Source organism: Bactrocera latifrons, unplaced genomic scaffold (assembly GCF_001853355.1).
Source record: "Bactrocera latifrons isolate USDA-ARS-PBARC rearing strain unplaced genomic scaffold, ASM185335v1 scaffold_101, whole genome shotgun sequence".
Taxonomy (NCBI): Eukaryota; Metazoa; Arthropoda; class Insecta; order Diptera; family Tephritidae; genus Bactrocera; species Bactrocera latifrons.
The window spans coordinates 82,248-95,131 of NW_017534420.1; the positions used below are offsets into that span (position 1 = coordinate 82,248).

At 35.1% G+C, this 12,884-nt stretch overlaps 2 protein-coding genes across 4 annotated transcripts in view; both read left to right on the forward strand.

Moving 5' to 3' along the window:
- LOC108967866 (dual specificity protein kinase splA) overlaps nt 1–12,884 on the forward strand; it is an 80,225-nt gene that overhangs the window by 36,134 nt on the left and 31,207 nt on the right. The gene's annotated exons all lie outside the window — the stretch shown is intronic.
- On the forward strand, nt 4,310–7,884 carry LOC108967881 (calpain-B). Its single transcript, XM_018931537.1, has one exon. The coding sequence runs from the start codon at nt 4,456–4,458 to the stop codon at nt 7,198–7,200; it is 2,745 nt and encodes a 914-aa protein (XP_018787082.1). The 5' UTR covers nt 4,310–4,455; the 3' UTR covers nt 7,201–7,884.

Below are 12,884 nucleotides of genomic sequence, written 5' to 3' on the forward strand. Positions count from 1 at the left end.
CCGTCAGGTTCAACCGAACTTTTATGCCCAACGCACGATACATTTTCCGATATTGTTGTTTTAAAAAACACTATCGCAAAACTTGTATGAAAATAGTAATGTATACGTTGTGTTCGTGACATTTGTCCGGTTTTAAGGACGATCCGTAAGGGGTAATTTCACTGTACTCGAAATCGAACACTCTATGCTCCTAATAAGGTGTGCTCGAACCAAACCCAAGCATTTCTACAATAAGTATAACAACTAGTACATATAAGAATGCTTCGGTGAGGTCGAATTTAACGTTTTGCCTTGTTTTCTAACAAGAAAAAGAGCAACTAAAAGAAATCAAAATATTGGATAACAGCAAAACAGACGGGGTCTATATGCATTACTTCACTTCTGAGATATTTTCTAAAACTCATTCGTATCAATTCATAAAAGTAAGCTTAAGCTTTGGCGTGTATATCAGTAGCAGTTATTTCCTCAATGCGCAACTGAGCTCGCTTTTTATCATAAAACTCATAACCGCAAGGGGTTTTCAAGGTCATCACAATTTATTAAAAAGACGGCGTAATAACTTCAATCAATATGAAATCGGCCCATGGACTTGTACTAGAATACTTACTTTCGTTATTACGATGTTAATATCTTTGTGCAACGATTGATATGCTGGTATAAAAAGTAATAAAAGAAAGCAGACAGATCGCTTATTATAGACAAACCCAATGTCACAGCGCGTGTTTTGAAAGACGAATGAATTGTTTGGTGATATATGGAGGGAAACAGCTAAAATGTATTTCCATTTGGCGCATATTTTTTAACATTTTCTAAACACTTTACATATCTTTTGCCGCCTTTGTTTACATCTTTATTCGTAGGAAACAAGCAAAAATCGAAGAATAATAAACAATAGTACGAAGACAAACGAATTCGCCGCGACAATTAAAAGCAATTCGATCGTGGAATACAGAAAACGTCACATCGCATTTGTTGATATAGAATATCAAATACACGAGTATTTCAAATTTTCTCGCCATTCAGGTTTATTTTGAATAAGAATAGACAAAATTTTTTACGCGATACAATTCTATTTGTGGTGCCTACATTTTTAAGAATTTGTAATAAAATTGAAAGTTGTGAACAAAATTTTCTAAATTCTTAGGCAACATTCTTGTGAGTACATTGTACATATGTATGTATGTTGATATCTCAATTAAGTATTATAGTCCTATATTATGGTATTTCATTTGCACAAGTGCATGTTCGCTACGCCTCATGTTATTGGCCGTATGCAATTGCTGAAAACTATAATTAAAACTGATTCCGATGTTAATTTCTAATATCCTTACTCAGAAGAACTTCTTTAAAAAAAAATTATAGAACAATATTATAAATATTTACATATATACATATATCACTAAGTTGCTCTATGCAAAATAAGAAAGGACAATTTAACTCCCTTTTATTTGCGTACAGAGAGTGATTTACTAATACAATTTTCAATCACAATCGAGTTACATCCATACATAGTTCTTAAAAAATTCAATAATTACGGATGAGTGTCATTGGTGGGGCTTTAATGACATACTTTCTTGCAAAGTCATTATGGAATCTTCTATGACTTTATTTTCTTAATAAACTTGAACAATAAAATCTATTCCATTAAAATATTACAAATTTAAATTAATTATTAATTTCAAAATGTAGCTTATAAATTAAATATTTATATTATACACCAGTCTTCAAATAATGGTTTTCATACCATATTTCTTGGAATAAAAATTATTAGCAAATTTGTTTGTAAAAACTAAACAAACAACTGTCAATGACATATCGAAAATGATTATTTGTTCATCATGGCTTATGATTTATGTACTTTGAAATTGATGTAAAAAACGAATAATTTGGATAAAAAACATAGCAGAAATTATTCTAAATTGGGAAATATGTATATTTAAAAATTTAGCCAGTTTGCCATTTGCGAGATTTAATTCTTAATCCATATTGTATGGCCTGATTCCCATTTCAGAAGTATCCGTTTAATTCGAAGGTATTTTCCGTTTACTTTAAAGACTTTCCATGTCTAGCAGAGTAAAAAAGCTTTTTCACCTAACGGTTGCTTGTATCACCTAAAACTAATTGAAATACATGTGGATTTACATGTATATAATATATACACATTTATTTACACACATACATATGTTTATGTATATATACATATATACTTATGTAGACATATATGATCAGGATGACGAGCCAAGTTTAAATTCGGATGTCTGTCTGTCCGTCCGTCAAGTCGATAAAACGAATTCCAATAACAAAGAGGCACCCTTGGTTTAAAATTTTTTAAAAGTGGGCCCTTCTAATAAATACATATGTACATACATATATCGGCCAATATGTTAGTTACCTTAACTAAATTGAATGAGCCTGTTTTTTCTTAACAGCACATCTCTACGGATAAACTTGATAAAATCGGATAAAACCTGCTTTAACCACCATTTACATAACTAATATTCGGTTGACTTTACTCCTTATTGTTGACGGTATGTGAGGTTCCTTAATGAAACTCAAAGATCATACTTTTTTGTTAGTAGTATGTAGTAACCCTATTATGTTAATGGTTTAGCGGCGAAAATGATTGGAGTTGGTGTATACCTTGCTCTAAACCTCATATCCCTAATATCACCCTTTCCTATCTTCTGGTTGACGTTTTGCACATGAACTTAAAATTTAATTAACTATATGATAACACACTAACAATTTATAGTTATTATTTTTATTATATTAAAAAATAAATATTTTCTGACGATTTCTGAAAATTTCACTAATTTATTTTTTTTTTTTTCAAATAAAAGTAAATAAAATTTTCAAAAATGGTTTTGGGGATAATTTGCACCTACTTATGAAAAATACTTATACATATAGATGCATACATACATATGTACTTAACTTTTATGATGAAGTGGACAATGGGGTTCAGTTGACGTGATCTTACTCATAATTTTTTTTTGAATTTTTTTTTTGAATTTCACAACATTCAAAACATTCTTTGATACAAAGGTTTACCAACACCGATTTTGATCCGTCCAAGTAGCAAGACGAATATGAAATATTCGATTACACCCAAACTTAGCGCTTTCTTACTTGCTAATATTTGTTGATAACCGGTTTCTTTCTTTGGTGAAAATACATTTTATTCGAATTCGTTTGGTGGTCGTTTTAAGGTTCAATGAAATACATACATAACTATGCATATTTAACATTTCGTAAAAGTTTATTCGAACATACACTAACATATGTACATATATACGTGCATGTGCTTTGATATTTCTCTAAATGGTCCCACACCCATGCACAGGTATGTATGCACATATGGATCTACTAACCAATTATTTTTTATTGCATGAAAATAATTACGTTGTTTGGGAATTCGTTTCTATTAAAACTCAGCTGTTGATTTTATATACATATGTATGTACATACCTCCATATGTTTTCTGTGCCTTTCCAAAGTGGATAAATTTACGCTTCGATATATGTATATTACTCATTCTGTTTTTATACATACATATGTACATATGTACTATGTAGTATGCGCATTGAATGATTCGTCGGCCCGGCTGTACTCAGTGAGTCACATTTATTTCTCTTTAACATAAACAACAACAACAGTAACAGCAATTCAGCTGAATGGCAATAAATTTAGCCCCAAGAGCGCCAAGCGAATGAAATGTTTAAACAAACACACATATATAGTATGTAATACGCGCAGCCGCTTCAATCTTCATTGAATATGTATGTGAAAAGCTAATGTGGTTCGAGGCACAGGGTTGCAATTGACGTAAGCGAAAAGAAATGGTTTTGTTGTGCAAATGAAAAGTGTATTTATTATAACGAGCATTGAAAGAGCTTAGACTAAAATAGTACTATATTTATAGGCTTGTTTAATTTCAAGCCGAAAACTTGAGCATAACACTTTAAGATATGCTACTATGTACATGCAAAATTTATTCTGAAGTTATTGAGAAATCCATGTTTTTTCTGCGTCACATATATGTATGTATTTACATATGCTTGACATTCTCTTTTTCAATTCTCTCTCACAATTCCTCCTAGAGAGCGAGTTGTCAACAAATTTTTGCTTTGCGAAACGAAAAGAGAAAAAAGAAACTAACTAAAAACAGTCAACGAATGAATAGCCTTTATACATATTTTTGTTTTGTATACTCCGTTCGTGAGTAAATTCTTGCTGGCGCAATGCAACACTGAATTAACTTAGCACGACCAGCCAGTCAGCCATTCTCTAAAGCAGCAGTTCCGATGCCTTGTCGTAGTATGCGTTGAAATTAGTGTATGGAAGCAGTTGATGAAGTGAAACGTCTGTGCGAGTGAATCTCTTTGGTATCGATTTAGTGTCAAAAGCGAAGAAAACAAGGGGAAATATAATTTAAAATTATACAAAATATTTAAAATGTACGATCCCAGAAACTATTTTCCGAAAAACTACCATTCCACTGGAATTGGTTTAGTGAATTTGGCCGCACTTGGCTATAATAAAAATGAACAAAGTGATAGTGAAACACCAAAAACGGGCCTATATCCGGCGCTGCCATATCCAACTGCACCGCCAGATCCAAACGCTGTACGTTTAAGCTATGGCATGCCAACACCACCAACTCAAATGCCTGGAATTCAAAGTTCAGCACCATATCCACCATCATCTGCTGTGCCATATCCCCCACGACAATCGCTGTATCCGACCTTGGGACCGCAACCTTCACAAAATGTGCCTTACCCGACTGGCATGCCACAACCGTATGCGCCATACCCAATGGCGCCATATCCAACTGCGTATCCATCGGCGGCGGCGCCAGCGCTGCCCTATCCAATGATGCCAACTGGTATGCCATTGCCTTACAGTGTGCCACCACCTACATCACCTTCCAGCCTCTATCCGACGATACCTACACTACCAGATGGTGCAATGCCAACGTATGGAGGTGGTGGTGGTTGTATTGTAAGTGAATCAGCGAATGAGAAACTACCATCACAAGATGAGGAGCCATCTGTAGGTGTGCCGGAGATACCCTTCTCCGCTGTAAAAGTGCCTGAAAGCGAGAATATGTTCTGGATGAAGGAGAAGACAAGTGAATTGCGCGGACGAGATGATTCACATGTACCATATGATACGCTACGTAGCAGTTGCTTAGACAATGGCACACTTTTTGAAGATCCAGATTTTCCAGCAAATAATGACTCACTTATGTTTTCACGCCGCCCTGATCGTTACATTGAGTGGCTGCGCCCGCACGAAATTGCCGATGATCCTCAGTTCTTTGTTGATGGTTACTCGCGTTTCGATGTGCAACAAGGTGAATTGGGCGACTGTTGGCTGCTGGCAGCTGCAGCGAATTTGACCTCGGATCCAAACTTGTTTTTCCGTGTGGTGCCGCCAGATCAAAGCTTTGAAGAAAACTACGCTGGTATATTCCATTTTTGCTTCTGGCAGTATGGAAAATGGGTGGAAGTGGTGGTTGATGATCGATTGCCAACATACCGTGGAGAACTGATATATATGCACTCCACAGAGCGCAATGAATTTTGGAGCGCTTTGTTAGAAAAAGCTTATGCTAAATTACATGGTTCCTATGAGGCGCTTAAAGGCGGTACCACATGCGAAGCTATGGAAGATTTCACCGGTGGCGTTACTGAATGGTATGATTTGAAGGAGGCGCCACCAAATCTATTCAACATACTCATTAAAGCCATGAATCGCAACTCTTTGATGGGTTGCTCATTGGAACCAGATCCAAATGTATTTGAGGCAGAAACTCCACAAGGTCTTATACGTGGTCATGCCTATTCAATATCCCGAGTGTGCATGATCGATATACATACCCCAAATCGTCAAGGTAAATTGCCGATGATACGTATGCGCAATCCCTGGGGAAATGATGCCGAATGGAATGGACCTTTCAGTGATAACTCTGCAGAATGGCGTTACATACCTGATTCACAGAAAGAAGAGTTGGGGCTTACTTTCGACGCAGACGGCGAATTTTGGATGCCTTTCCAAGAGTTTCTTAATAATTTCGATCGCGTAGAGATTTGTAATTTGTCACCGGACTCGTTGACCGAAGAGCAGGAAGATAGTGGCAAGAGAAAATGGGAAATGAAAATGTTTGAAGGTGAATGGGCAGCTGGTGTTACAGCTGGCGGTTGCCGCAATTTTCTAGAAACTTTCTGGCATAACCCGCAGTATGTGATCACACTGACGGATCCTGATGAAGATGACGATGATGGCAAATGTACAGTCATAGTTGCATTGATGCAGAAGAATCGCCGTTCAAAACGCAACCGTGGTATGGAATGTCTAACAATCGGTTTTGCGATTTATCACTTAACCGACCGCGACATGGAGACACGGCCACAGGGTCTAAATTTCTTCAAATATCGCGCTTCTGTAGCACGTTCACCACATTTCATTAATACACGCGAAGTATGTGCGCGCTTTAAGTTGCCGCCTGGCAATTATCTAATTGTGCCCTCGACCTTTGATCCCAACGAAGAGGGTGAATACATTATACGTGTGTTCTCCGAGACCGCAAACGTTATGGATGAGAACGATGATTCAGTGGGCTATTGTGAGGTGGATGATCGTATTAAACCAAATATACCGCCACCTAAAGAAGAGGATCCACAACGTGAAAACTTACGTCGCCTCTTCAAGAGTATTGCTGGCAGCGATATGGAAGTGGATTGGATGGAACTTAAACGCATACTCGATCATTCACTGCGAGACGTAATGATCGATGGCAACACATTTTCGAAAGACGCTTGCCGTTCAATGGTTGCTATGATGGACAAAGACCAATCGGGTAATTTGGGTTTTGAAGAATTTGAATCGCTACTCACAGACATTGCCAAATGGAAAGCGGTATTTAAATTTTACGATCGCGATCACAGTGGTGAAATAGAAAGTTTCCAATTGCGTGACGCACTCAATTCGGCTGGTTACCGCCTGAATAATCGAGTGTTGAATGCGTTGGGACGTCGTTACACGTCACGCGAAGGGAAAATCAGCTTTGATGACTTTTTGATGTGCGCCGTGAAGACAAAGACCTACATCGATATATTCCGCGAACGCGACACGGATGAATTAAATCGGGCGACATTTAGTATGGATGAATGGCTCGAACGCACCGCTTACTCATAAGCCCGCTAATAAGTATCGGGCTTGCTGCCAAATTGAAACCGGTGCCACTGCTGCTGCTTCTATTCTGCTTCAGCCGTTAATGAATCTATGCCGGCTTACCGGTCGCATACAAATTGCAGTTATAAACAGTGTTACCTACTTATCTCTACAAATATTATAATTATATTAATATAGAATGTATAAATATATACTTTTTTGTATTTCATCAATTAAGACGAAATATGAATAATGAAAAGGAAAGGAAACGAAATAAGTCACGAAAATGGAATGGAACAAAAACAAGTATTCAATGCTTATACATACAATTATACACAAATTTTCAACACATATAAAACTATCTACAAAGCGAGTGCAAATTTTAAGACTTTAAGCAACAACTTCGAAGATGAACGTTAGTATAATAAATAAAACCAGTTTTTCTATAGATATCTACACACTATGTACTTATATGACTACATAAATATGTAATGAATGAGGTTAATTGTGCTTCTTTGGATGCAGTATCTTGGGTATTTTTCAATGCTATTTTAAACTTTTCCAACTACGTACCTATATACTTATTTGTAGTATATACATATGTATATAAAAAGGTATATCCATCATACTTTTTAAATCATTTGGATGATATCTGAGGTTTTCAAAGAAATCAGCTGTTATACAATAAAAAAATCGTTGCATGAAAAGTTATTTGTATACATACATTTTATTAATACCCATTTACACCGGTACTGCGCTATCAGCTGTCCAGCGACAACATCAGTCATCGTTCATTGTTGGCAAATACACTTCTCGGCGAGTTTAAGTATTTGTAGCACTCCATTGTAAACTCCGCCTGTATACACCTACGCGTGTGGGGTATGACTTGTTGAGTCGACAGCGCAATTATTTTTATTGTTTACTTTTCGGTTTGTTTGGGTTTTGCAATTTCGTTAGTGCAAATTTTTCGTGACGGCCGGTGCCTAGTACTGCGAGTACAAAGCAGGCCGACAATGTGGTTGGGTTTTCGTGCTAAGCTGGCTGCAATAATGACGTTGCCTTATATATGTATATGTACATACATAACTATATATATATTATAAATACATACATAACTATATATATATTATAAATACATACAGTAACTAACACAAAGCTCACTATATACGTATGTACACAAACTAAGTGTACAGTTTGTTATTGCTTAGGTGTCACTTGGCATAAGTAGTTGATGTATGCTAATAGCAGTTTAATCTGGCAATTCATTTTCTTTCATAAAGTCAAAAGTATGAGAATAAACAAACCGTACTCATTTTATGTGATAAGAATTCCATTCGCTTTCCAGTGCATGGAAACATTGGTTCGCATATACATACATAGTATGTATGTATACTTATGTATTACCATATGTATGTATACGGCTGATTTCACGTTTTATTAACTTAGATTTCGGCTTCTGTTTTTGTGAGTGCTTTAACGGAAGCAATCAATTTCTTTTTTCACTTCACTGTGATATTTTATTGTTTCGTACGTTATTTGTTTATAATTTCAAATGTACACAACGAAATCTGTTTGAGAATTTCCAGCGTCGATAAAGCAATGATATAATATTTGCAAATATTTGTACGTGCGTTTGTACGGTAAACAATGGAGGGTTCAGAAATACTTTCGGAGGCTTTGTGGATTTTGTTTTGATTTTCAAATGACTTTTGGTTTGTATACTTTTAGGAATATTGCCAGATCTTATTTTCTCATCTGACCTACATAATTTCTTGTAGGTGGCTGGATCCGAAAAAATATCAATTACACAATCGAAGGAACTTGTTAGTCGAATTGAAACAGAAAAACAGTACTATTTTTATAAGAAATTGGTAGTTTATTTTTTTTGTAAAGTAAAACATTTTCACAGAGAAGAAAAAATATCGTAAGAAAATAAAGCATCTACATACATACGTCAACATTTTGTTTGACGGTAGTTCATTGCCTTTATTTACATATCTAAATCACTAACCTGTTTTGAAGTAAATTAACTTTAAAATTATAAATCATAGCCAATATTTATTTTATAAATTAGTAAAGAGATTAATTAGTCCGAGAGAGCAAGCAAATTTTGATTTTTAGTCACTCCTGCTTAATTTAATTGTTTTGAAAGATTTGCGAAGGAAGATAGACAGATCAAATACAAAAATGGAACTGTCAAGATTTCAAAAAGTATGTCAATTAACACTGCCGTTTATCGACCTTTCACTTCTTATTCTATACATTTTTCGAAAAATTGCCACTTCCTATTTTGGAGTAACACACATTTGGTTTTCTGGAAAGTAGTATTGACAACTAATAATTGTGCTGCATATTCATTCGAATACTTATCTTGACTGCGTGTTTGTTTTTCAGCAAAATCATTATGGTTAAGTTTTAGACTTCAGGCAGCATTAGATCTCAGGACAGATCACTAGGTGGCCACAGGTTTAACGCACTTATAAAAACTATGGGTATATAGTAGAAGATACGATCAGCGCCATGAATTTCAATTCTCGGTTAACCTAACTACCGAAGTGAAGTGCGAGCATCACCTGCTGCTTGCTTTGTTATAAACTTAGGACAAATATAACCGAGTTCATAATTGGCAAATAAATATTTAGCAGAAATAGCTACATAATTACTTACTCATAACTATGTACATACATACAGTATAGTAGAAAAGTGGTGCAAACACTTTAATTCCACCTCTCCACATGACAGAAAGCGCTGGCTTGGACTCACGCAGCATATTGCTCTGAAACTTAAAAATCCCTTAAATTATACACTTAATAGCATTGTTATTAGAACGCAGTGCACTTTTTATTCAACTATGCCATGTTGGGGAGTTTATGGCAAATTGTTAAGAGATCTTCGGATGAAATGGTTTCACTGCCATCCCTTTGACGCAATTCTCACATGTATTGGGCGTGAAACCCATTCACACTCAATTTATATCAGTATACAATGTGCAAATAAGCCTGCATTGAAATTGCATGACTTCAGTAGTGCTTTTTTATTTCCAGCTAAATAAGATAACTATGCATGTACATGTTAGTATATGTATGTATATACATACATAAATGGGTAGAAATGACTATGTGTATGATTAGAGTATTTATCTGCGGCTTTGGAGCAAATTTTTAGCGGTTTTGCTTTGGACTCGTTTAGAGTTTCCTCACTGCCATTATGCGGCTAAATGCAGTATACACACTTCAGCGACCACAAAATATGTTGTAACTGGGAAATGTACAAATGAACAAATATACAGATTTAAAGGCATCTACGTACGTACATAATACACACAACCGAAAATCGTATGTACGTATGTATGTATGTTTAACATTAGACTTTCACTTTCTTTCAGCCGTACCGCGCGGTTACGCTTATCAAGCGCAGACGTTCATATTTTTAAGCTTTCTCTTTTCCTCCTTAAAATACTTTTTATTCACATACATACATTTTACAAATTTCTTAACTCTTTCTTGTGGTTACTGGCGCTATGTCTGTATGTATTTTATTTATAAATTTATTATTTACGTAAAATGTACTAGCTTAGAAATACATACGTAATATGTAGCATGTACGAGTTTTATATACTCTTGTTATATCCGTACTCTTGCAACCAGTTGCTATAGAGTATTATAGTTTTGTTCACCTAACGTTTGTACGTATCAACTAAAACTAAGCGAGATGGAGATGGAAATAAAAATAGCTCCATAGGTCCCGCAATCATTAGACATTAATCCTATTCAAAATATCTAGAACTATTTGGAAAGCCGTATTCGAAAATATCGAATTTCTTCAAAATATGGCCAAAAACCGGTAAAACGTAAACTTTTTATACCCTGAACAGGGTATATTTAGTTTGTCACGAAGTTTGTAACACCAAGAAGGAAGCTTCGAAAACACTATAAAATATATATATAAATGATTTCGAGGTTTCCTACTTTTATTTTAAGAAAAACACTGAAACGAAAAATTTATTGGAGAATTTTTATTCTCATTCGAAAGAACGTTCTTTGGCATTTATTTTTTGAGATAATCTCCTTCAAATGTTGGCCGCGGCTCCGTCTCAAATGGTCCACCCGCTGAGTCCAATTTTCGATGATTTGGTCAAGCATTTCAACTGGTAACATGCGAATAATACGCGTAATGTGAAATTTTAAGAAATAAGTACCAATGATTCAACCAGGCCCACAAACCACACCAAACCGGTGTTTTTTTCTTGTTTCTCAGGATGAAGAGGCAGCTCTTGAATCTCTTCAGGTTGCTCTTCGTCCCAAATGCAGAAACCAAAAATAAACCTCATTTCTGAATAAAATTAGACTCGAAAATATGAGATCTTCTTGGAACTTTCCAAGAGCCCAAAAAGCGAGGCATTGCACATTGGGGTAAAACAAATATTTGGCAAACATTTTTCAGTTTTCTTGTAATATTCTCTGAAAATTGCAAGTTTATTTCTTTTTGTATGCGCACAGTCATATACGTGATTTTTTTATTTTTCGAAGTTTTTTATTTTCAATACTGGACAAATCTTGAGAAAATTGTAATGAAGCCTTCTTGTCCAGGTAATTTAGTAAATACAAAAAGATTTCATTTGTGTTTTTACGTGTCTCTAAGTATTTTAATTTTTTTTTTTGGGCGAAAGCCTTAAAATATTGGGATTTCGACCTTATATGCAGACATATAGTTGTGAGTTAAGCGGGGTAAATCAAATCTTGTTTCATTCCTGTACTGCGCACTTTCTCAGTATATGCATTTCTTTATGCGAACTGCCTGGTCAAATATAAACAAATTTCTCAAGGCAGAAGAAGAAAAAATACAGCAATTGCAAAAAAAAGGTTTGTTATTGTTTTTGTTGTTCAGATGTTTGCTTTGTTCACACCTTACGTTACGATAAGCGGCAGTCTAAAAGCGTAAGAACATATTCCGGAATAGTCTAAAACTCGCGTTTTACTTACATATGTATAATAATAAACATCATCACATACATCATCACATGCATTTTTGAAATAAAATTTTGATTTCTTACATTTTGTAATAATTAATTAATATGGCATAAGGSTCTTATCTAAGGTTTATTGTATATGTAAAATCATGATAACCGACATTGTTTTTTCCCGCGCAATTTTTATTACTAATGTTTGTATGTCATGTGCAGTCGAGAGAAATAACAATAGTGATGTATATTTAACTAACATGGTAAAAGCGATACGACATTGACTACATTTAAAGAGGATAAAAATATTATTATCTTCCTTATAGGAACCAGTTCTAATGTAATTTGGGTTAATCGTCAAAGTCTATATGACATATGAAAAACTCTGGCTGTGATAAATTTAATGAAAAATTTGAATTTTTAAAAGAGCAATTGAAAAAGCGTATTGAGCCATCTGGTGAATTTATAAAAGAGTTTGATGACAGGATAAAAACCTTTATTAGTCAATTTAAAATTCGTTGGACCATGCATTTTTGCGAGATTTCAGCACAAGTAAGCTTGCAAGCCCTTTTAGACCATACCACTGAGCGTGTAACTTTAGCCCAAAATAACGTAATTAAAACATTGAACGATGAGCAAATGACGAATTTATGCTTGTACACTAAGTGGGGATTCGATGGAAGCTCTGGACACAGCTCATATAAGCAAGCGTACCATAATCCGGGTGCAAATGATTCATCAGTTTTCA

Coding starts and splice junctions, on each gene's coding strand:
- LOC108967881 (XM_018931537.1), top strand. CDS start 4,456: ATGTACGATCCCAGAAACTATTTTCCGAAAAACTACCATTCCACTGGA.